Here is a 26877-nt window from a genome sequence, read left to right on the forward strand (position 1 = left end):
AGAATCTCTAATTTCCTTAAAACTGAGCTCAAATGTCCGTTTCTATGGGAAACCCACTCTGATCTCCCACCAGTTGCTGATGTTCCCCCTTTCCAAATTACTTTGCACATATTTTGTATGTAATTTTCTAGGTTCAAGTTAATTCCTCCCTACTGTATAGATTATAAACTCCTTGAGGAGAGGGACTATTTTATTTTTTGGCTTTGTATCCCCTCCACTTGGTATAGTGCCTGACATATAGTAAGTGATGGAGGGGTGGGACCTGAACCCCAAAAGGCAAAGACTATGTCTCTGGCAGCAACCTTAATCTCAGTAGGCCCCTGTGAGAAAAAATTCATTCCTTATTACAGGCACATACAGAATTGACCCTGTAATTCCTCAGATAAAAACTATCTCAGGGGTGCCTCTCCCTGGCACCTGATCCCCAAGGACCATGCTCTGGCAACTCTTCTATCTTGTCCCTTCAACAAAGCTATCTCTGTTGACTCCCTGAGTTTTCTTATACATTCCAGCGGCCCAGCACCCAGACTACTTGAATATGCTGACCACTCCCTAACCCCCCCACCTCCACCTCTAATCCTAATCAGCTAATTAGCATACTTGACATTCTTTCTCTGAACCTTTTCCATATAAGCTTTAGCAACAATTCTATCAGGTTGCAAGTTCCCTAAGGAACTTCTACCCCTTCTATTGGTGTCACAATAAACTTTGCCACTTAGCTAAGAGGATGGTTTGAGTGTGTGAATTCATTCCAGGAACTTCGCCCTATACCCTGACATTTTGGGCTTCCTAGCATCCCCAAACTGTGTTGTTAAGTATACTCTTTCTTCAGTTCACTAATTCACATAGAGCATTAATGTACATGATAAAAAGAGATGATGTTGTTTATCTTGTGAATGAATGTACCTTCACTTCCAGTGTTCTGTCTTAAAGAATATGTGAGTCAGATTTCATTGGTATAAGTAACTTCCAGTGAGGCAAGTCCCTCTACTAATGCAATTCTTTGCCTGCTTTTCCACTTTTACTCTTACAGAGTTGTTGAAAGCACTGAAAGGTTAAGACCAGGATCACATGGCCAGTTTGTATTAGAATTTATGCTTAAACCCATGTCTTCTGATGTGCAGTATACCAAAATATCTCTTTAATGGAGAAACGTCCAGAGGGCTGATGATGCAGAATGCCATAACAGAAAGGAGAACAAGACACACATTATGGACATAGCCAGTGAATTTATTTTGATTGACTGTGCTTTGTTGGGAGGGGAGGGGGTTAGAGGACAGAAAAAATGCTTGAAAATTTTTTTAAACTCAAAAAATGCAAAACTAACAATAAAAAAAAGGGAAAAAAGAATGTAGATAGTTAATTGATGAAATCAAATATCAAACCCAGTTATCACAGACATGGAACTACAAACTCTTTTTTTAGTGGATCATTCATATTATTTAGAACAGAGGTAGGGAACCTGTGGCCTCGAGGCCACATGTGGCCCTCTAAGGTGCTCAGGTGCAGCCCTTTGACTGAATCCAAACTTCACAGAACAAATTCCCTTAATAAAAGGATTTGTTCTGTAAAACTTGGACTCAGTCAAAAGGCCATACCCAAGGACCTAAAAGGCCACATGTGGTCTCAGGTTCCCCACCCATGATTTTGAGCAACCACCTCCATATTTTGGTTTCTACATTTTTTTTGAATTGTGACACTCTAGATTTTATTTATGGTATCCTTCTTTCCAAAACAAGTGCTATATGACATATTTTCTTAAATAGAATTTAAGCTAACTGGGGAGGTGCTACTTTTTGTTTTTTTCAGGGAAGGAATTTACCCCTATAACTCTTGTGATAAAGGGAGACACCATGAGGTTTAGTAGAAAAGAAATTCTTTTTCTCAACTTTATTTATTTTGGACTAAAACACTTTTACAATTGTTCGTATTGTGGAAGCTTTAAACTAACTCTTGTTATACTGGCATTTTCTGCAAAAGGGATGTTTTATGTTACACAATCCCAGAAAAACCTTCCATGCAGCAAGGTTATCCCCCCCTCCCAAATTGAGTTACTATCCCATACACTACAGGAACTTTTCCAAACCTTTTCATCCTTTCTCAGATCTCCCATACCTCTCTACCACCCCACCCCACCCACCTTTACAGATAAAAACCTTGCCTCATATTTTACTGAAAAATTTGAGATCAGTCACCACGAGCTTTCTCTACTCCCTTCCTCCTCAACTCGCCATTCCCAGATATCTTCTGCCACCGTCGCCTCATATCTCTGTTCTCACATAATGAAGTGTCTCTTCTTGCCAAGGCTAACCCCTCTCCATGACCACAATGGATCCCATTTCATCCCATTTTCTCCAGCATTGTCCCCTGTATCAGCCCCATTCCCTCATTTATCTTCAATCTCTCCCTGTCTGATTCCCTGCTGCCTAAAAATATTCCACTCTCTTCCCCATCCTCAAAAAACCCTTACATGATCCATCCATCCCTGCTCCATATTTTTTCTCCCTTTCGTGGCTTACCTCCTTGAGAAGGCTGTCTAAAGCAGGTACTTCTGCTTTCTTTCTTCTCACCTTCTTAATTCTTTGCAGTCTGGGTTCTAACCTTATCATTTAACCAAAACTACTCTCCAGAGTTACTAATGATCTCTTCATTACCAAGTCTATAATCTTTTCTCAAACCTCATCCTTCTTGACTTCTCTGCAGCCTCTGACACTGCCAATCACCGTCTTCTTGATTCTCTCTTTTCTCTCTCTCTTTTTTTTGTTTGTTTTTTGTGATACTATTTTCTCTTGGTTCTCCTTCTGCCTGACTACTCCTTTTCAGTCTCCTATGCTGTATCTTTATCCAGCTCACGCATGCGAATTGTAGATATCCCACAGAAGTCTGTCCTGGGCCCTTTTCTCTTCTTCCTCTGTACTATTTCATTGGTTCCCACAGATTCAACTATCATCTCTGTGATGATGATTCTCAAGTCTGTTTATCCAGGCCTACCCTCTATATTGACTTTTAGTCTTTTAGCTCCAGCTGCCTATTGGACAACTTTAACTATATGTCTGGTAGGCAAAACTAAATTTCTCATCTTACCCTGCCACATTCTAAATTCCATTTCCATCAAGGGTACCATCCTCCCAGTGACCCAGACTCAAAACCTGGGTATCATCCTTAAACTCCTCAGTTTCTCTCTTCCTCTCTCTCTCTCTTTCTCTCTCTCTGTCTCTCTCACACACATACACATACCCATATCCAATCTGTTTCCAAGGCCTGTAAATTTTTACTTTCATAACATCTTTCATATATGCCTCCTCCTCTTCTTTGACACTGCCACCCTGGTGTAGTTCTTCATCACTTCACGTCTGGACTATTACTGTAGCTTACTGGTTGGTCTGCCTTCCACAAGTTTCTCCCCACTCCATTCCATTCTCCACTCAGCTGTAAAAGTGATCTTCCTAAAGCACTGGTCCAACCACATTACCCTTCTGTTCCATAAACTTTGGTGGCTCCCTGTTACCTCCAAGGTTAATTGTAACATCTTGTGCTTGGCATTCAAAGCCCTTCATAACCTGCTACTTCCCACCTTTCCAGTCTTCTTACACCTTACACCTCTTTTGCCCCCACATACTTTGCAATCTAGCAATACTTCTGCTGTTCCTTGCACAAGATCCTCCATTTCCCGACTGTGGGTATTTTCTCTAGCTCTCCTCAGTAGCTGCAATATTCTTCCTCCTCATCTTTGTCTCCTAGCTTCCTTCAAGTCCTAGCTAAAATGCCGCTTTCTACAGGAAGCCTTTCCTGATCCCCATTAATTCTAGTACTTTCCTTCTATTGATTATCTTCAGTTTATCCTACGTAACTTGTTTGTACGTAGTTGTTTGCATGTTGTCTCTCCCATTAGATTATAAGCTACTTGCGACTGTCTTTTGCCATTCTTTGTATCCCTAGGGCTTATATGACTGACACATACTGGCCACTTAATAAATGCTTATTTACTGGCTGACTGGTAGATCCATGGGACATCAGTGTTAATAAAAGATCCTGCTATATTTTATTTAGATTATTTCAACTTGTTAAATATAACTTCCAATATATGGAACTGGAATGTGAACTGAGCTGTGATTTCACTAGCATGAATTCCCTGAAGAAGAAACTTCCTTTACCAATGCAAGTTGGCACCTTCTCTGTTATTACAGTCTTAGAAAGTTGCCTAGAGCACTGAAAGGTTAAGGGACTTGCCCAAGTCATAAGTCAAGTTAACAGGCAGTTATTAAGTTCCTAGTACGTGCCAGGCGCTAAGCTTAGTGCTAGGGGTACAGAGGAAGACAAACAACAGTCTCTTCTCTCAAGGAGATGGGTAGTCTAAAGGGCAAAGACAACATGTAGACAAGATACGTGCAAAATAAATTAGAGATTTATTAGAGGGATGGCATAATAAAGGGGGATTGGCCAGCAGGTTATTTGTTAGAGGCGGTTCTTGAGCCCAGATGTTCATAGCTTCAAAGCCAGTGCTTTATCCCTTTTGCCATGCTGCTTTTTTTCATGATAGCACAGAAGTATAAAATAAAAATATCCAAAAGTATTGTCATTCATGCATCATTGGTTCAATTTAAGCAAAATACATCCCTTATGAAAAAAAAATCTCTATGTCAGTATCAGTAACTTTGGTTTGAGTCAGCTGTTTATAAACATGTGTAATAACATAAAATGATGATTTCAGCTTTTTCACTATTGTGAGAGAGGAGAGAAGCAATTTTTAGTTATCTCAAGAGTCATTAAAAAAGCAGAGTTGGCCTCAGACTGCCTAAGTACCTTTTATAAAGAATTAAAGAAAGAAAAGCAAGTTTTTCTAATTATTCTTTAAATTATCGCTGTCATAACTAAAGTATGCCTGTTTCCATTGTGACTAGATTTAGAATAGATTTTTCTGTTCTTCTCTTTAGCAAGGATTTAAAGGATTCCAGGTGTCTTCAAAACATCATGAGGATCACAGAAAATTTTTGTATAACAATAGTGAATTTACACTGTCCCATGGCTCTGTCGTTATTGCTGCTGTCACCAGCTGCACCAACACTAGTAACCCTTCAGTGATGTTAGGGGCAGGTAAGTATATTAGATTCTTCTGCTCAAAGATATTATATAAATTTGTAGAAGGCTGGTTTTTGCTCTCTGAGTCTTCTTGAAAATGAAGAATCATTTGTTTATCAACTATAATTCTGGGAGGCACAGTTCTAGAAGATTCTAGGGATTTTCAATCATAGAACACCCACAGTTTTGTGAGAGTCTGCAAAAACATGGTGACTTAAGATTGATGTTAATGAGTATTTTCTGTGGTTAAACTAATTAAAGGGAAGAGAGGCAGTTATGATGGTTATTCAAAAGGGGACATGAAAGTGTAGGGTATTTCAAAAAATGTCAAATACAAGACTGTTCCTTACAAAAACAGCTGCACTCTGAAGTTCTTTTTGGAAGATTTGAACCACAAAGGATTTTTGCCATAAGAAGCCCACTGATAAAGCTTTAGAACCAAGAAAGTAGAAAGCTTTTTATCAGATACATTGCCATTAACCATTCATTCCAACCAAAGTCTACAAGGCACCTATTCTGTAAGAGGTAGAAAAACAAAAATGTAAAAAAAACACCACATTTTTTCCTTGGGATGTAACATGTATGCAGATTAACAAATACAGGGCAATCTGAGTAGATACAAAGTGCAATTTGAGGGAAATAGGAAAGGCCTCTCTCTTATCTATCATGTGATACTTAGACTTGAAGGTTTCTGAGAGGCAGAAGCAAGCATGTGAGGAAGGCGTGCATTCCAGGTACTGTGGGACAAGCTGTGCTAAAGTACTGAGATAGGAGAGAAATGCCAAGGTTGAGAAACAGCAAGTAGGCTGATTTGGAGCATATAATACTTGAAAAGAAGTAAGCCTAGAAAGGAAATTGGAGTCAGATTGTAAAGGAGGACCTTTGTCTTGTCCTTTGTCCTCAAAGAGGATCGAAATGACATCACTGTGTTAGAGTCAAGTTATAATGCATCTGACTGTGGCTGAAAAGACCAATAAGAGCTCGGAATGCTCATCAGGCCCAAATAGTCCATGTGAACATTTGGGTGGATTCGCTAAATGTGCACGTTTCTTTACTTTTGAGCTGCTTCAATTCTGCTTTGCTCATAAAGCACAGCATCACCTTCTTTGATGAGGGCATGCCAAGTTGGGTGGTCCTGTGCCAGTGTCTCCCATGTCACAACACCAATTCAAAGTTCTTCAGAGAGACCTTAAGAGTGTCCTTGTATCGCTTGTTCAGACTACCATGAGAGCACTTGCCTTGTGTGAATTCTCCTAAAATAGTCTTTTAGGCAAGCGTATGTTTGGCATTTGAACAACATGGCCAGCCGGTCATAGTTTTGCTCTTTGCAGAAGTTGGAAAGCTTGGCAGTTTAGTTTGAGAAAGGACCTCTTTGTCCCAGTACCTCGTCCTGCCAGGTGATCTTCAGAATCTTCCTTAAACAATTCAAATGGAAGCAATTCAGTTTCCTGTCATGGTGCTAGTAGACTGTGCAGGTTTCACAGGCATACAACAGTGAGGTCAGCACAATGGCTCTGTAGATCTGTAAGTTTGGTAGTCCGTCTAATACCTCTTTTCTCCCACAATTTCCTTTGGAGCTTCCCAAACACTGAGGCAGCCCTCACACGAGAGGTACTAGTCTTCCCTGAAAACACCTACATGCCTGTGAAGGGCTTTAAATGCCAAGCAGAAGAATCTGTATTTTACCATAGTGGCGATAGGGAACCACTGAAGATTACAGAGCAGGGCAGTGCATGTTCAGACTTGAGCTTTACTAAGATTAGTTTGGTAGCTTCTTGAAGGACAGATAAGAGAGGGACTTAAAGCCAAGACATACATTAGAAAGTTATTGTAACAGTTGTGGTGGGAGGTGATTTCAACCTGAACTACAAGGGGGGGCCATGTGAGTGGAGAGAAGGAAACAAGACATAAAAATGCTGTTCCAAGAACCTCCTGGGGAAAGCAAGTTGAGGGAGATGCTCAGATTGCATTTTGTACTGATTTCAAATTAAATTATATTACTTTATTTTTCTCGTTCTCCCCTCCCCCCCGGGGGGGAGGGAGGGAGGAAGTCTGTGTTTTCTTTCACGACATGAAAAAAATGGAAATATGTTTTGCATGACTGTAGATGTATAACCTATATCAAATTGCTTGCCTTCTCAATGAGGGGAAGAATTTGAATTCTGATGTGCTTACATGAAATTAAGCTTTACAGTATTTAGAATCCTTTGGCCCTGTATATTTAACTTTCCATGTTTTCCCTGTTAGGAATGGTAGCTAAGAATTGATTACATTTAAGGAAATAACTCTGGCTTATCTGCATATAAAAATCTGAGAGAGAAACACAGTGATATGTCTATGGAAATGTATCTTGTCTTCAGTGTACCATAATAAATGATTTCTTTGCTCAGATCCTTCTGTAGGAACTGCGTTAGTGGTTCTATCTACATAACACTAACAAAAATAGCAATTATATTGTGTATATATGCACATATATGTATTTTTATAGCTATATCCATGTATCACTTTAAAGTTTCCAAGGTGTTTTACATACTATCTCATTTGATCTTCACAACAACTGTGAGAATGGTGCTATTATTATTCCCATTTTACAGATGAGAAAACTGAGGCTGAGTGGTTAAATGACTTGGTCAGTGTCACACAATTAGTAACTGTCAGAGGGAAAACTCAGGTCTTATTGATTCCAAGTTCAATACACTATCCACTGTACCATATAGCTGCACCTATTATAATAATAAGGATGATGATACATTCAGTCATTTCTTCAATATCTTTGCTGTTGGGAGACTGGGCATAGCTCAGATATATGAAGACTCTAGAAAACTCCCACTGCTCAGTTTTCACCCCTTTCCTCAGCCAACCCTTACGGGAGTTGTGATTTCCACACCTACAAAATGAAGTGGTATATAAGTGGACTATGTAAGAAATATAAAATTATTACCTTTGCAAAAAGGACAGCAAGCTGAAAGGGAAAATTTATTATCTTGGATAAGCCTCAAACTGAATAATCAAACTTTAAATGGCAGACTTGACTTGTAGAAATGCAAAAACTTCTATCTAGACAGGCAGTCTGCAGATTATACAAATACAGTGTCTTCCTCTCTTTTTCTTCCTACCTTCCCTCATTGGCCTTTTGTTCCTTAATTCAGAACAAGTGGACCATGATCTAGGGTCAAACAGTCATGTGGATCAAAGATTTGGCCTGGAAGTAACCATAGAGGTCATACAGGCCAACTGTGTTATTTTAGAGATAGAGTGAAGTGGAGCCCAGTCAAGTTATTGCCCATGATTACAAAAGAAGTAAGCGACAGGCAAGATTTGATCCTAGTACTTTGTCTCACCAGTCCGGTGAGCATTCAGCATTCTACTGTACCATTCCCAGAGCTACCTTATTTTATGTTTATCTGAAGGATTAGCAAGTTACTATTGCATTAGAGTATCAACTCTAGCCTCCTTCCCCTTGTCTGAAGGTGTTGTTGCTGATACTAGATTTTGTAACAACAATAAGTGATAATAAAAGCTTGGAATTAATGGCTTGTGCTTATAAAAAATTTTAAAGAATGTTTTTATTGTGTTTTTTCTCAATTACATGTAAAAACAATTTTAAACATTTTTTAAAATAATTTTTGAGTTTCAAATTCCCTTCTTTCCTTCCTTCCCTCTCCCTTCCTTGAGAAGGCAAGCATTTTGATGTAGATTATACATGTGCAGTCATGTAAATTATATTTTTATATTAGCCATGTTGCAAAAGAGAAGACAGACCAAAAAAAGGAAAAAATTAAAAAATAAAAAAGTATGCATCAATCTGCATTATAAAATGTTTTTATATAACCTCATTTCATCCTCAAGTATAATCCTATGAATTCAATAATGCAGTATTAACCCCATTTTACAGATAAATATTAACTGAAACTTTGATTTGCTATGTGCTTTGCCTAAGGCTTAATTCATAAGGGACAAAGTGAGGCTTCCGACTCTTAGTTCAGTATTCTTTCCTTTAGACAATGCTACCTGTGCGTCCTGCATACTAACACAGTAAATATTTTGTCAGTAAGGCTGACAGAGCAAATAGTGGAATGTAGTTCTATGACTAGCACAGCACCAGAGATCCAGAGTCCAGTGTGTGATAGGTAAATGATTCACATCATTCACGGTTTGGGGGGGTGGGTGGTTTGCTGTTGACTCAACTCCAAGACTGGGGTAAAGGTCACACACACAGGCAATATCAGAGCTGAGATTTGAACCTAGGTATTCGGACTCTCGAGAACTGCATGCTTTCCACCACCCAAAGTCCTAACTACTTTAAAATAATTATTTTCTTTCTTAAAAAAGAAAGTAGGGAAGCTTTTAATGGAGGAGGACAAATGAAACTTGTTTTCTAATGTGGTATGGAAGCCACTAAAGGATCTTTATAAAACAAACAACAAAAACCTTTACTTTTTTTTTGTTTGTGTTATATACTTGACTCTTAGCTGAAGCAGAATTCAACTAAGAATACATGGCATCTGATTTCGGGCCACAGGGGAGGTCCAAGGCACGACCTAGTCCTTTGTGCAACAGCTGATCAAGTAGTTAAATTTACATGGATACTTTTGATGATGTGAAGCTTATTCAGCTTTCAAATGTTTTCTACACTGAAAAAGAAAAGTCCCTTGGTCTCTAGGACAAAGGGCAGCGAGTCAAAAATTTATTAAGAAAAAATAAGAAGAAGCTGGAAAGGCCTTTTTTTTCCCTTCCCTAGGTGTTTCGGTAGGATTGTTGTACTGAGAGTTGATCCAATGCCAGTGAAGCCCTTTTTATCAGGAACAAACCTATTTTTATCAAGACCAGATCACTAGATTGATTTGAAAGAAATGTAATGGTTTCAGTCTCCTCACCCATGAGACCTAGGTTCAAACCCAGGCTGTACCATTTACTATTCGCATAACTTTAAGTAAATGACTCCACCTCTCTAAACTCAAAGGGTCATAAATTTATTTTCTCATCTGCCAAATGGAGTTCATTACATTATATATTTAAAGCTAGAAGGGACTTCAGAGGCCATCTAATACAACTCACTCATTTTACCAATGAGGAATTGATCTTGTTCTGCCTTTTTTTTAAAAAATCAAGAGAAATTTGCCCTTCCCAAGTGTTCAGTACTTTTTCCTCCATGGGTCTTTAGATTATTCAAAATAATTCATCTATCATGTCTACAGATTCTTTTAGCACCCTGGCTCGTAATTCTTCCAAGCCAAGGGACTTGAATTCATTTTGAGTTGCTAGTTAATGTCTTCTATCTCTTCACTTCAATTTTTCTATTTACTTTATCATTCTGTTTAGTCATTTCTAGTCTAAAGATTATTTTCCTTAACAATGAAGATGGGAGCAAAAAAGCATTGTGTAGTTTGATTTTCTCTCAGTCATCCATTAACACCATTCACCCCAAGAAGTTCATCTATGCTTTCCTCATTCCTCTTCTTATTCAAGCATAGCTTTGAAAGCCTTTTAAAAAATTATCTTTAGCATTTTTTGCAAACCATACCTTATTCTTAGCATAAACCTTTCTGACTCCATTCTTCTTAGTCCATATCCTTGTTTAAGTCACACAAACGCAATGAAAAATTTATGTTAATGATTAGTAGTGGGCAAGAGGGCAAGTAGGTGGTGCAGTGGATAGAGCACCAGCCCTGGAGTTAAGAGGACTTGAGTTCAAAATTGGGCCTCAGACACTTACTAGCTATGTGACGCTGGGCAAGTTACTTAGCCCCAATTACCTAAAAAAAAAACATAGTTATGATAATAAAAATAATCCTTGCATTTAGTTGAACATCTGTCAGATTTGGGAATCTTCATTCTAGTACTAATTCTAGTGTCCATGAAAAGTCACTTTCTTGGAAGAAAGAAATTATACCATGTATTTTACTCTCTTCAGTCTAATCTCTAAATAAAAGAAAAAGGTAAAGTTAGTATAGTTACAGATACTGGGCCTGCGATTTTATCAGCATAGGGAACACCCAAATGAGGAAACTACCTCTGCCAGTGCAGTTTGGCATCTTCTCTGAAACGTATACTCTTCGACAGATATCTAGAGCACTGAGAAGTTATGTGACTTGCCCAGAGTTACATGGCCATTATGTGTGGGACTTGATCCTGGGCTGTTCTAGGTTCTATCTACTGTGCCATGCTGTTTCTCCCCTGCCCCATAAAAAAACATAAATTGAAACTAAACAGCTACATACTTTTAAAAACTAATTCTTTCTACTATATATTTACTCATACCTATAATAAAACAAAACAACAATTAAATGAGACTCTGTTTGGCCCCATTTGGTACCCATGGTATACAAATTAGTTCAGTCTTTTGATGATCTGTGTCTTCATAAACCACAAATTCTCCTACAGAATCATTAATTATTAAAGCCCAATAGCAGCACTTTGGAATAAATATTGTGAAGGTAATATCTCCATCCTACTGACATAAATAATTCAAAGTTAATTCTGTGCAAATTTGCTTGTGGGTTGGTAAGCTAATAATGCATTTTGGCAGTCAATACATGATAAGAATCTACGCTGCTTAAATGTCAGAACATTTAAAAAGAGGAAAATGTATAGGAATATTTTTCTCAACCGTAGCTAGGGAGATAATTCTTAACTAAATGAAAGTTAAAAAAAAATTGAATTATGTGAAATTGAAAGCTTTTGCACAAATAAAATCAGTGTAACTAGGATAAAAAGGAGAAGTATCTATTGGGGAAAAGTCTTTGTATCATACATTTCTGATAGGATCTGATATGCAAGATGTGATGATTGCCACAAATATATAAAGCCCAAAGCAATTTCCAAATGGATAAGTGATTGAAAACTATAAATAGTTCTCAAAAAATAAAAGAATTGTGAACTATTAGCAAGCATAGAATGGATTGTTCCAATCAAAACAACTCCAAAGTTTCTTCCTCATAGCCAGCAAACTGAAAAAATAACAAAAGGTCGACATAGTTTATGTTGTAGAGGCTGGGACATACACTGTTGGTAGGTGCTGCAAATTGGTCCAACCACTTTGGAAAACAATTTGGAATTTTAATTAAAAATGTGACCAAGATGTCCACACCCTTTGAATCAAAGCATCCCTAGGGGTATGTCAAAGACAGAATTATATGTGTGTGTGTGTGTGTGTTCATAGTAGCACTTTTTGTGGAAGCAAAGAAATGAGGTATGGGGGCGGGGAATGTTTAGATAGTGGTATGTAAATTAGTGGACTATGATGAATTTATGGGAAAGATTTATACGAATTGATGTAGAAAGAAATAAGCAGAACCAGAAAAACAATACACATAATAAATGCAACAATGTAAATGGGAAGAAGAATAACATCAAAGTAGACACTATCAAATAAAAGTGTTAATACATAATGACAATAACCTAGCTAGGAAGTGAGGAAGAGTTGAGAATTTTTGCATCTCCTCTCCTTCATCAGATTGGTGGGGCACTAGGTGTATATGGAAGGCTGTTGGATGCTTCTGATATGTTGGTTTTCCTGAACAGTTTCCTTCCTTTTTAAAAAATCTTTGTTACAAAAGGTGGTTCCCTGGGGAAAAAAAAAAGGGGGGGATACATTTGGAAATGACTGTGCAAAAATGTTGGAGAAATTGTCCTGTCAGAGATGCTTCAGTAGGATGAGAAACCCCTCTCTCCGGATAAATACGGGGAATCCAAAGGAAAAAAATTAACATTTTTGTTGGACTTTCTTTATCAGATGAATCAAGAAGCCATGAACCTTTTTGTTTTACTGTTCACAGGATTATTAGCAAAAAAAGCTGTTGAAGCTGGTCTCAATGTGAAACCTTACATTAAGACTAGTTTATCCCCCGGAAGTGGGGTAGTCACCTATTATCTAAGGGAAAGTGGAGTTATGCCGTATCTGGCTAAGCTTGGGTAAGAAAAACTTGTGTTGGTATTCTCACTGCTCTTTATGTATGGTCACTATTCCTTACCGTTTCTCATAAATACTGTTTACAGTATCACCTTGACAAGACAGAATTTTCCTTTATGGAGCATACTATAGAATTCCTCATTCTCATAGTTATTTTATTCAACAAATCTTAATAATAAAAAAGCCAATCTCAACTTTATCTACCTTAGCAGCAAATAAATTTTCCATTTATTATCTAATTGCCAACATTTATATTGTGTTTTAAGGTTTCTAAAACACTTTACATATAAATATCATTAAATCCTCACAGTAATTCTCTGTTGATCTAAATGCTATTATTATCCTCATATTGGCAGCTAGATGGCACAGTGGATAGAACACTATTCTAGACTCTGGAAGATCTGAGTTCAAATGTGGCCTCAGAGGCTTACTAGATGTGTGACCCTGGGCAAGTCATTTAACCTCTGTTTGCCTCCATTTCTTCATATGTAAAATGGGGGTAATAATAGCACCTGCCTCCCAGGATTGTTGTGAGTATTAAATAAGATAATAATTATAAAGCACTTAGCACAATATCTGGCACAAAGTAACTGCTATATAAATGTTAGGTATTATTATTATCATCATTGTCATCATCATTTTACAGATGAGGAAACAAAAACAAAGTTAGGTCACTTATTCAGGGCCACACACTAGTAAGTGTTTAAAAAAGGATTTGGATTCAGGTCTTCATGACCAGGTCCAGCACTGTATTTTACTGCCTGTTTACTGTTAGCTTTTCATTTTTAAATGAAGATTTTTAAAGAATTATAGATCAAATGTTTTTATTTGCCCATGACCTCATTTATAATTTAAAAATATTCATTCTGTGTATTTTATCAGTCTGTTTATTGACATCTGTCTGTTTATTGAAAGAAATAAAATATGCATTTACTTATCAGGTATGGTGTTTATAGGACTAGGTCCTATTATCAATAGCAGGTTTCGTATTTACTTAAGTCTTAATTTTCCTGACACCTAGGTTTGATGTCGTGGGGTATGGCTGCATGACCTGCATTGGTAACAGTGGGCCACTGCCTGAGCCAGTGGTGGAAGCAATTACACAGGTAATTACAGAGAGGCTCAACCCTGTACGCTCAGTCATACCTCAGAGGGAGACCATCTATCCAGCCATCTATGCATGTCTTAGGAAACAGGCCAGAGAGTAGACTGTTACTCTTTGGAAGGAACTAAAGAAACTAAAGAAACAGGAATTAAAGGAATAAGTACAGTAAGAGAGTGTAAGTCTAAACAGCAATAGTATCTCCCCTTCTGCTCTGCTACACATAAAACTGAATCCAGGGGTCTGCTGCAACCCAACATGAACCCTTCTCCCTGCCTTTCCTCTGAAAAAATTAATTGGTAAAAGAACCTTTGCTGCTAATAAGCACTTGGTTCTAAATGTAAAGCCCTGTTTGACTTCTCTGTCAGAAGAACATTCCCAATTTCTTCCCTCATCTGTTTGAAAAATCTTTTCATTTCCCTTATGTATGGGCGTTCTCCACTCAACCAGAGTCTTGATTGAAATCCTCACCATCATTCAGCTAATGCTGTTTTTTTGGGGTTGGCTTAGACTGCTTGGATCTTATTTATTTTCTTTCATCTGATCATTTTGGACTTCACAAGACCCTTCTAGCTCTCACCTTTATTCTTTATTTATTTATTTATTTTTATTTTTCAGCAGTTGGGGTTAAGTGACTTGCCCAGGGTCACACAGCTAGTAAGTGTCAAGTGTTTAGTCTGAGGTTGGATTTGAATTCAGGTCCTCCTGACTTCTGGGCTGGTGCTCTATCCACTGTCCACCTAGCTGCCCCATGCCACCAAGCTTCCCCTAGCTCTCACCTTTTAATTCTGAATTTATTGATTTACCTGTGTGGCACTGTGTGCTACTATACATGATGCTGTGGAGTGGAGAGGAAAAATTGTTGAAGGTATCCTTCCCTTCAGAAAGCTAACTACCTAAGGTACTCCATGGTCATTAGAAAGTGCACTTGACAAGAATTCTGGATCTTGAGTTAAAATTCTGGTTCTGTGACTAAATAGCTATTGACTTTGGGCAAAGTTATTTAACTTTTCAGTTTCCTTGTCTATAAAATGGAGGTGATGAACTAATGCCTAAGGTTGCATACAATTCTGGCAAACTACAAATTTATGTTTAAATAGATTTTTTTGGTGACATTTTCTACTGGTTCACAAAGAGGTTTATTTAAGACCAAAAGTGGTTCTTTTGCTGTTCTTGCAACAAGATTCTTAGTAATTGGATGTGGATCTCCTCACTAACTGATTTATGGTTGAACTCAGAGGAAACATGCCTATGCTTTACCTATCTAATGATGAATGGAGAATCATGATGGGTTCCAGGGCATATCCAGGGAAACTGGGCATTTAATTTATAATTAGATCACTAGTAAAAAATGAGATCAGTGGCAACTTAATCTCATGAAAATGAAGTTACATCAGATATGGGCTTGTTTTAGGTACAGTTGTGATTTCCAGTTTAGAGAAATACTGTTTTTCCCTGTGTTGAACTATAAAATATTGATCATGAAACATTTCTTTATAGATAGAATAGCTGATATAGTACATTGAAGTTTACAAAACCCTTTATTTCATTTGAGTTTCACAATAATCCTGGAAGGGATTATAACACTTATTTTCCCTGTTTTGCCAATGAAGAACTTGAGGGTTAAGGAGGAAATTTAGGTTAGGTGACTTGCCCACTGTCACACAGCTAGTAAGTGGTAAGCAGGATTTGAACCCAGACTTTACTGATTCCAAATCCAGCACACTATTATGAAAACACTGCTTCTCAGGAATATGAACTTCAATTATTTTGGATAGACCCAACTCAATTCTCTTTTACATGTGTTTACAACTTTGAAAACAGTGACCAAGAAATTACTTCTGATGACCCACCAGTTCAGCTCAGTCCTTTTGTAACTTGTAAATACTTAAGATAAAGATCAAGATAGGTTTGTAGTTTGAAAGCCAAAATTGCATGCTGGAGGTTGTGTGGGAATGGCACAGTCTGAGAGTTGGATACAGTAGGATATGAAAAGGGAATGAGTGGGCTAGAGGAAGAAAATGTCCTGGTTTTACTGACTCCAGAATATTCTTAAATATCTGCTCTATGGCAGGTACTCAAGATACAAAAACAGAAGTGGAACAATTGTGCCCTTTGGGCTCTTACATTCTTCCAAGGGCAGAGAGAGATAACATGTACATATCAAGATAAATGCAAAATCAATACTAGTTAGGTTTCTTTTTGGAGTGGAGAAGGTTATTGCACTAGCCTCTGGGGAGATCAAGAAAAGCTTCCTGCTAAAGGCAGCTCCTTTCATAGGGTTTATTCTTTGTTCTGTGTTGTTACAGCAGGGTGTGAGTGCTGGACTTTGAGACCGTTATTCAAGAAGTCACTCTATACCCAGGAAAGCTTTTAAAAAATAGACTTGTTTTTTCTTCAAATGATTTTTCTTCCTTTCCTTATCCTTGCACAGGGAGATCTTGTTGCAGTGGGTGTACTCTCTGGAAACAGGAATTTTGAGGGTCGTGTCCATCCCAACACTCGTGCTAATTATCTAGCTTCTCCTCCATTAGTAATAGCATATGCAATTGCTGGGACCATCAGGATTGACTTTGAGAAAGAGCCATTGGGTAAGAAGCTCAAGTTATAGCATTTGTTATCATAACTTGTATTTGCAACTTAATGAAAACCTTTTTTCCACCTTTCCCAAACTCACTTTCCCAGTAATAACGTTCCATACCAACCCCACTATGCAATTATCTCTCCTCTTTCTGAATTGCTATATATTATAGGGTAATTTTGTATTTGATTTCTTGCTGATTTGTAGTGCTTTATAGGTGATTAACAGATGTAAAACTGGGAGATATTTCTCAAAGGACAAAGAGAATATACGCTTTTTTGTATCCTCCTCTTTTCTGGGCAGCATGAGGCATCTAGTGCACATATCTGTACTCTGAATGTGTATTTCACTAACTGTCTCAGTACTGCTAATATCGTGAAAGGAAAGGCAGATTGTTTCTGGACATGTGGAGTAACATTAACTTGCAAATGGGAACAATATTGAAAGGTTGAAGTAGTGGCAGGATGAAATCAGAGTGTTTAGTTTCTCAGTGATACACATGTGAACTCATTCATTTAAACAAACATGTTAAAGTCTTGAAACATTCCATTTTCTTAAATCGGTGAAAAGAGGACAATTTCCCTTTTGAAAATAATAGGAAACCAACCTTTTTTTTCCTCATAGAGTTCAGAATATCATGATAGATACTTTGAATTATGATTTCTAGGTACACTGTGTGATTAAGTTCCTTTAAGTATTTTAAGTAGACACAGTTTGCAGAATCGTATTTGATTGAGTTCTCTCATTAATAAACTTATTTTTTTTTCTTTCAGGAATAAATGCAAAAGGACAGAAGATTTTTCTGAAGGACATATGGCCAACTAGAGATGAGATTCAGCTTGTGGAACGTCAGTATGTCATCCCTGGGATGTTTAAGGAGGTTTATGAGAAAATAGAGGTAAAACCTTCGGAAGTTGCCCCAGGCAACTAACTTTTCACTGTCTTCTGCAAATACTGGAGTCGACACTTGCCCATAGGAAGAAATACTTTTTTTTTTCATTTGGCTAGATTAGCATTTCAAAAATGCTGTCCTACTATGTTAGAATGGACCTTCTAGAAGTAAGCAAATTGACAAACAGAAATATTAGGCTGAGGGTTGGCGGGGAGGGGTTGAAATGGAGATGCTGGAGAGCCAGCTCTTTGTAATAAATGCTTTTCTGCACATTTTACATGTAATGTTATGATGAGGTAGGTCTTAAATTATTCCATGTATATGTCTCCACCCAGTTCCTTAGTATTGCATTAAAGTGTATGCCTCCCAAGTAAATGGTACTTTAAAATTTTAGAATGGAGTATTCTAGCGATCTTGGCTTTTCCAATTGATTGGGAATTGGGATGGCTTGTATAGAAAATCCAGTTTGTCTTTTAGCTCCATCTTATGGAGCTGTTGTTTGAAAAATGTCACTTAGTCATCTGAAAGGCCTTGTGGTGAAGTTTTTGGAAGTATTAGAATCCCCCACCCTCTGCTGAGAGTAAATGGTTTATGCATTGGGAGACTCTGGATCATTATTTGCATGTGTATATAACTAGAGGGTTAATATGGTCAAGTGGATAGAGAGCTGGCCTTGAAGCCAGAAAAACCTGGATTCTGGTACTGCTTCTGACACATAGTAGCTGTGTCACATAGTGACACTTCACCTACCAGTGTCCCAGGCAGTTCTCTAAAACTACAAGTTACAGAGAAAATGCTGATAGGCATTTGTAGAATGAGTTTCTTCCTCTGAGAGGTCACTACACCCATGAAATCACATGCCCTGTCCCTATTCACCATGTAACTTAGAAGGTGCAATATCATGACATTGTATTAAAAATCAATGATCTTAATGATCTTAATGTAAATAGAATTCATTTTTGTCGTCTACTTTGAACTCCTAGATCAGCAAGCTTCTTTGAACTCTAATTCTGTCTGACTATATGTTTGATATTTGTATGTTATTTAATCTTCAGAAGATCTTAACACTAAAAGAGTAGAATGTGATTATATCTATTTCATTTCTTCATTTAGACAGTGAATGAAAGCTGGAATGCCTTACATGCTCCATCAGATAAACTATATTCCTGGAACCCCAAGTCTACATACATTAAGTCTCCACCCTTCTTTGAAAACCTGGTACGTCTTTAAAAAAAAAAAAATGCTTCCAAAATTTTTTCTGTTACCTCCTCATCTTAGGTTCTGATACCTTTACTCTGTCTGCATATCACATTAACATCTGTGCCTACTTGCCAGTAGCTAGGACCAACCATGGGTGAAATACAGTTTAGATATAAGCAGTAAAAAGGAGTCCATGGGACTCATGCTTGGCATATCTGTTTTGTAGTAGAATTGATTGTCTTTCCCTTTAGAATATAAACTCCATGAGACCAGGCAATATTTTTGCCTTTATTTTTATCCTAAGCACTTACCGTCATACCTGGTTATATAATAAATGTTTATTGATTGATAGGTTAACATTTTTCCTTGTCTGGATGCATCTATTTATTTTTAACTTGTAGAGTCACTTAATAAAAGGATTTGTTCAGTAAAATTTAGACTCAGTCAAAAGGCCTCACCCAAGTACCTAGACCACATGTGGCCTCGAGACCACAGGTTCCCCAACCCTGCACCATAGACTTGCAAAATTGCATAGGGACAATTTCAGAGACATATCTCAAGAGGATTATTAAACTTCTTCATACTTAAACCAATAAAGAAAGGAAGCTCTTTCTGTGGCTAATGAGCAAATTCAAAATCACTTTGTGAAGCACCAGGTGCAGAGTCCTTACTGGACACTGGGATAAAAAGGTTAAATTCAAATACAGATCCTGTCTTTAAGAAGTTTATACTCATGTGATTTGTTTCCCCTCATCCCTTGGTAAGTCAGAGATTGCCACATCCAGTCAGCTGCTAAGTCCATTGATTCTATCTTCAAAACTTCTGTCCTCTCCTCTCCACTCATAGGGCCATCACCCTTATTAAGACTCTCATTGCCTCTCATCTGGACAGTTGCCACAGCCTTCTTCCTAACTGCACTTCTGAATTCTATTCTCTCGTGGGTCTAATCCATATGACACATAACTTCCAAAATAATCTTAAAGCACTAATCATGCCCCTCCCCTCTTAAGAATCTTCAGTGGTTCCTGATGCCTCTAAAATGAAAGGCAAATTCTTGAGCGTGACATTTAAAGCCCTGCATAATCTAGATCAGATTTATCTTTCCAGGCTTATTCAATCAGCAAGCATTTATTAAGCTCCTAGTATATACTAAGCACTGTGCTAGATACTAGGGACACAGTAACAAAGACTGTACAATCATGCCTAGCTTGTACTTCCTCCTCACCTCTACCTCTCTGAATCCCTAATTTCCTTCAGAGCTTATGCCACCTTCTACTTAAGGCTTTTCCTCTTCCCTCCCAAACCAACTACTTATAACTATCCCTGCAGCCATAAAAATTAACTTTTACACACACACACACACACATACACATGTACGTGTGTGTGTGTTCATGTTGTCATAGTATATAACCTTTTTTAAAATCAGAGACTGTTTCTTTCTATGTTTCTATCTTCAGTGCTTAGAATATTACCTAACACAGAGTAAGTACATGTTTAAGAAATGCTTGTTGATGGGGCAGCTAGGTGGCCAGCCCTGAAGTCAGGAGGACCTGAGTTCAAGTCCATACTCAGATCAAACACTTGACACTTACTAGCTGTGTGATCTTGGGCAAGTCACTTAACCCCAATTGCCTAAAAATTAAAAAAAAAAAAAGGAAATGCTTGTTGGATTGGAAATGGTAGAAGTCAAAAGAAGAATCTCAGTTTTCCCTTGTTACTTGAGCTTTGCTGAGCTCTAACTTTAATTTTTAAAAAATTGTGACCTGTTTCCTCTACTAATGCTTTTAGAGGTACACATTTTGGCAGAGGCAGTAGCTAAGCACTCTCTATACAAATATTTTAATTAAGCATTTATGTAATTTTTTGGCACTTATTCTAATGAGACCCATTAGGGGAAAAAAGGAATAGCAGAACATTGTGCTTGGTGTTCTGATGCAAAGGTGGAAATTGTAGTTGTTGTAACATCTGTTATTATTGGTGACTGATGATGACTTGTCCAAAAAAGCTTTATCACAATGTTGGGTGATTTTATTTTTTTCTAGACTTTAGATCCCCCACCTCTTAAACCCATTATAGATGCCTATGTCCTATTAAATTTGGGAGATTCAGTAACAACTGATCATATTTCTCCAGCTGGAAATATTGCAAGAAACAGTCCTGCTGCTCGATACTTAACCAACCAAGGGTAAGTATATTTGAACTAAGGAGGGACCACGAAGAGAAAAAGATGTTTAAATAAGGGTGAGAATTTCCCTTGTTGATACCACGCTACTTCTCATTCAGTGAATTTAACAATGCATTGATAATCCCCTACTTGTTGGTTCATAGAACTTTGTGCTTTAGAAATCAGTTCTTCTTTCTTTGACTGCCTGGTCTCTTTTAATTCTCAAATCCGATGATTCTGTGATCCTGTCAGTTATGGAGTAGCTGTAATGCTGACACTTCTCAACAAATAAACTAACTTCCTTTTTTACTTTCCTCTGCTGCTGTTCCCGATTCCTCCCAAACCAGCTTATGTTACCTAGAAATTAGCCAAGGAAAGACAAACAGAATCACCCATCAGAAACGCCTTTCCTGTTTTACCTTACATATCTAGCATCTGAAGCCCAGCTTAGGGTTCTACCATACTGCTACTGCCAAGTATGTTCTGTTCCCTGCCCTCTGCTCTTCCCCCCTCCCCTTGAAAAGATCTTGCCATATTGCCTTTACTTGTTGGAGCAAATGACTGAAGTAGCCTTTGGAAATTATATTATCAGTGCTTCATTATTCAGGAGATTTTAACAGATGCAATTTTTTGTATAAACCAGGTCCGTTGCTTCTTTTCTTGCCCGTTTTTTTTCAGTTGGTTTGTATTTCTGCCACAGAAATGACCAAAGGAAAGAAGGTAAATATATAACTGTCAAGGTGTTCTAATCAGCTCTAGTAAAAAGTTTTTATACGGGAGAAAGTGATAACTTTTGACTAAAATTAGATTTGGGGAAGAATCATCAGTAGATTTCACTTATCAGTCCTTAACCTACATGTTAAGAGTTGTATCTAAGCTCATACCAGTGGATGTAACCTAGTAAAAAGGTATTGAGATTTGATATTATTTTTTTCTTTCGGAAATTTTTCCAGTAATTTTGATGGATAGAAATTAGAATAATGATATCTGATTAGATTAGACATTTAAAATACACAACCCACTTTATTGATGGTAACACAAAGACCTTGTTTAATAAGTAGAAAATATTTGGATTTCACATTCATCATAGAAGCTGACTGTTTTCTGAATATTTGTTTTTTGGCCACATGGTCAAATAGAACTCTAAATGGGTGCTTCTCCATATTAAAGGTCTAGAAATCTGAATTAATTTGTTGAGTTAGTATTGGTCGTCAACAATATCTCTGTTCTGGCCTTTATTGGGGGGAAAAACAGCTTTTATCTATCTACTAGAATCATTGGCTATTACAAAGTTAACTTGGTACATTCAGGGATTATCTGCTAAAATTCTGTGTTAAGGGATAAATGTATAGAAAAGTAGAAATTAGTTATTCAGAACCACAGTACATTACCCTTAACAATACAGTTTCATTGCAGGAGTCCCATTTTATGGAATATCCAACTGTATTGCACATTCTTATTTTCTACTCTTACAGTGGACTTAATATGACAAGTATTTATTGAGTGCCAACTATATGCATTATGTGTTGAGGGAATACAAAGAAATATGTGTTTTCTCTGTCCTCCCAGATTTTACAATCAAATGAGAAAACAATACATATACATAAAAATGTTAGCACAATAAGTATCATAAAACTCCATTTATCCAATTGCAATACGCTATATCTGTGGGGAGAAATTAGGAATGCACCAAAAGAACCTTATCCAGAAACACAAGGGCTTTATCTTCTTTGAAAGTTTTGAAAGTTACAACTTGAGCAATTTCTTGCACCACTCACATCAACTCAGAAGTTGGTTAAAATCTCCAGATAGATTAACCAAATGATGGGTACCCTATCTACAAAAATCAATCACTTAAATATTTATTGAGTATCTACCATGTGCTCATTATTCAAGTGTGATTTTAGTGCTCAGTGTACTGGATTTGTAGTCAGGAAGACCTAAGTTTGTATCCTATCTTAAATTCTTGCCTTGAATGAGTCAAGTGCCTCCTCTGTTTCCTAAACCATAAAATGGAAATAATAATTAATGCCTGTAGGACTTTACCTCAGTGGGTTATAAGAATCAGATGATCATAGAGTCATATATTTAGAGATGGAAGGGACCTTGGAGACTATCTAGTACAACCCACTTATTTTACAATGAGGAAACTGAGGCAGAGAAAGGGCATATATGTCATTATATTATTATTGTTTAAGAATATTTTTAGGGGCAGCTAGGTGGCACAGTGGATAGAGTTCAGGCCTTGGGTAAAGAGGACCTGAGTTCAAATGTGGCCTCAGACACTTGACACTTACTAGCTATGTGACCCTGGGCAAATCACTTAACCCCATTGCCTAGCCCCCCCCAAAAAAGAAAGAATATTTTTAAAATGTATGATATGTAGACTCTACCCTTGAGCTGGAGAAATGACATTATTTAGTATGTTTAAATCCTGTGCATACATACAAGATGAAATAGGCACTTAATGCTTATTCAGTTGAGAAAGGATTATAATTTTAGAGTTGGAAGGGACTTTTGAGATAATGTATTCCAACCTAATCACTTCAGTGTGGTGAAGCAGAAAAATACTTTAATGCTGGACACAGAGGACCTGAGTTCAAATCATAGCTCTTCCACTTTGGACAAATCACTTAGCCTGTCTGGACCTGTTTCATCTTTTATGAAGTGAAAAATGAGGGGGTTGAACTAGATATCCTTTTCCAAAAAGTGTAATCTCCTCCATGTGGATGGTCTCTCCAGTGATAGAAATCTCATTCCATTTCATCTCTCCATTTCTGTGACTTTTAAAACTTACTATCTTACTTCCTAGGATTTAGAGTTTTAAGGGACCATAAGATCAACTTACACAACCTCTCATTTTATAGTTAGGAGAAATTGAGTTTAAAAGTTTGTGATTTAATCAGGGTCAATTGAAAGTAGCAAAATCAGAATTCAAACCCAAGACTTCTGAGTTGAAGTGATATATCACTCTTTTTCTTTACCTGACTTATGTGATTCAGTTTATCAATTCTCCCTTCTAGATTTCTGTCACCTGCAGATTTGATAAAGAAGACTTCTTTTTGTTCATCCAAGTTGTCAGTTAAAATCCTAACATGGTTGAAAGAAAGAGAGCCAAAGTACAGACCCTATAGTAAATCACTAGAGGCACATTAATCCATTAATGACCTGTGTTTGAGTGTCATTGCTTAATGACCTACAAATTCATTCTGCCAGTCCTATAGTTCACATTCTGCTACCTTGACTAGAAGGATATAATGAGACATTCTGTCAAATAACTTCAGTTTGGTTCAGTGAACATTTATTAGTGCTTTGCAGAAATCTGGATTAACTATTCCTACAGCATTTCCCTAGTCTACTGGTATATACTCCATTGCCTCAAAATCCATTACTTCACTGGTGTGGGGATTCTCTTCACTGATATATTACTGTTCTACTACAGTTTTATAGTTTCTCTATTCTGTAATCTACCTCCCATCTAGCTGCCAAATTGATGAAACACAGATCTGATCATATCAATTCTCTCCTGCTCCGAGGCCCTACTCAGAAATTTTCAGTGGTTCCTTCTTGCCTCTAGGATAAAATTCAGATTCCTCAGTCTGACAATCAAAGCAGGTCAGTAAGGAAAAAAGAAATACTGCAGGTGTTATGATGATTTACCTAGAGAGTCAACTAATAATTAATTGATACACTTCCTAACTTCAGCAAAGTTGTGGGATATAAAACCCACTAAAATCCAGCTTCTACATGTATTCAGATATTCTCTAAACATCCTCTCCATTTCAGCTAAACTGTCTGGCTAGCTTTCCAATAAATGGAATTCTATCTCCCATCTCTGTGTCTTGCACACAGTAGATCATAAAAAGTCTGTTGAATTGAATTCATGAGTTACTATGGCTATAAAAGTCATCACTCTTGGTCAGTTTCTTCCTGCCTTCTTTATTAGGTTATTTCTTTGATCTTAACAAATAATTCTTTATCTTGTGTCTTAAGATAGTAGATAGAGATATTCTTCAAGACATTCCATCTCTCTTTTTTTATTAATTTATTTTGATTTATCAACAGTAACTTCCATATGCTTTTGAGTTTAAAATTTTTCTCCCCCTTCCTCCCCCCCCACCTTACCCAAGATGGTGCACAATCTGATATAGGCTATACATATACATTCCTGTTAAACATATTTTCACATTAGTGATGTTGTAAGTAAGAATTAGAACCAATAGGAGGAACCACCAGAAAGAGGAAACAAAACTCAACAGAAAAGAAAAAAAATTAGCAAATGGTATGCTTCAATCTGCATTCAAATTCCATAGTTCGTTCTTTGGATGTGGATAGCATTTTCCATGATGAGGCCTTTGGAGATGTCTTAGATCCTTGTATTACTGGGAAGGGTTAAGTTTATCAATATTAGTCATCATACAACATGGCTGTTATTGTGTACAACATTCTCTTGGTTCTGCTCACTTCACTCAACATCAGATCATACAGGTCTTTCCAGGTTTTTCTGAAGTCTGCCTGTTCATCATTTCTTATAGCACAATAGTATTCCATTACATTCATATACCACAACTTGTTCAGCCATTCCCCAATTGATAGGCATCCTCTCAATTTCCAATTCTTTGCCACCACAAAAAGAGCTGCTATCAATATTTTTGTGCATGTGGGTCCTTTTCCCATTTGTATGATCTCTTTGGGATACAGCCCTAGACGTGCTATTGCTGTGTCAAAGGGTATGCACATTTTTATAGCCCTTTGGGCATAGTTCCAAATTGTTCTCCAAAATGGTTGGATCATTTCACAACTCCATCAATAATGCATTAGTGTTCCAGTTTTCCTACATCTTCTCCAACATTTATCATTTTTTTGTTTTGTCATCTTGGCCAATCTGATAGGTGCATTCCATCTCTTTAAGTAGGAAAATCAGCTTATATTTATAGTACACAGAATCATCGAGTATTTCATGTAATTGTGAAGATGAAATGAGATAATATATGTAATGCACTTTGTAAAATATAAAGTACTCTATGCAGGTCATCTGTTAATTGCTGTGGCAAAAAAAAAATGATGTCATAAGATAATACATGGTTAAGTAGTAAATGATAACACATGCTATGAATTCAGAATAGGAAGAAAAAAACTATAATAAATTTAAGAAGTTTTCAGGATGGAAAATAGCTCTTAAACTAGTCCTTAGAGAATGGATAAGAGATACAATTGCTAATATGACGTATCCTTCTTAGTATCTTCAAAAGTAGTTATTTGGGTCCACAGTCTGCTTGATTAATATGCTATGTTCTGAGGTTTGGGGTTTTGGGTTTTTTTTGGCCTGGTTGCATAGACCTGGAAGGACTGAGTGTGGGGGTAAATTTTATAGTGAGTAATAGTTGTCATTGTAAAATGAATTTTAGACCTTTTTGAGCTTATCTTGAAAATTCCAGAATCTAATGTCATTTTGGAGAATCACACATCAACATGGAGTCTCCATGTTTCTGAAGAAGCTAAAAGTTAATCTAGGTGTCCTAGAAAATAATCTTTTTGATAGCTTCCAAGTCAGCCTATAAAATCTTCACCAGTCTTTTCCTGTCAGTGCTTCCAAATAGCTAATGTCAGTCCAGAGGCTGAAGATGTACAGTGTTAATACCCTGGGCTCCATTCTTCATTAAGTTTACTTTTTATTCACAATCTAAATCTTACGTACGTTGGCTTGTGGACATGTACTAATTTTCCTCACTGCCTCAAAGCTTTATGGCTTACACTTTTAAGCTAATCTTATTTTTTCATTCTTTATGGAACAAATTCTCCTTGCCAAAGAGATTTTACTTTTAAGGTACCTCAGTCAGTCTTGTTCCAGAGTTGAGATTGTTCACACAACAGCACTGTCCTCTGTATAACAGTTCTCTTCAGGGAACTGCCAGGAGAACTATGTAGGATCACCCTTTGGCCTTAG

The 26877-nt window shown here is 37.2% G+C and overlaps 1 protein-coding gene across 1 annotated transcript in view; it reads left to right on the plus strand.

Moving 5' to 3' along the window:
• ACO1 (aconitase 1) overlaps positions 1-26877 on the plus strand; it is a 91922-nt gene that overhangs the window by 52402 nt on the left and 12643 nt on the right. The window contains exons 11-17 of the mRNA XM_020976215.2: positions 4935-5094; positions 12858-12993; positions 14013-14097; positions 16528-16684; positions 17448-17572; positions 18680-18784; positions 20809-20951. Of these exons, the coding sequence (XP_020831874.1) occupies positions 4935-5094; positions 12858-12993; positions 14013-14097; positions 16528-16684; positions 17448-17572; positions 18680-18784; positions 20809-20951 (911 nt within the window). The remainder of the gene's footprint in view (positions 1-4934; positions 5095-12857; positions 12994-14012; positions 14098-16527; positions 16685-17447; positions 17573-18679; positions 18785-20808; positions 20952-26877) is intronic.

The sequence above is a fragment of the Phascolarctos cinereus genome, unplaced genomic scaffold, assembly GCF_003287225.1.
Source record: "Phascolarctos cinereus isolate Bilbo 61053 unplaced genomic scaffold, phaCin_HiC Scaffold_4;HRSCAF=312, whole genome shotgun sequence".
Taxonomy (NCBI): Eukaryota; Metazoa; Chordata; class Mammalia; order Diprotodontia; family Phascolarctidae; genus Phascolarctos; species Phascolarctos cinereus.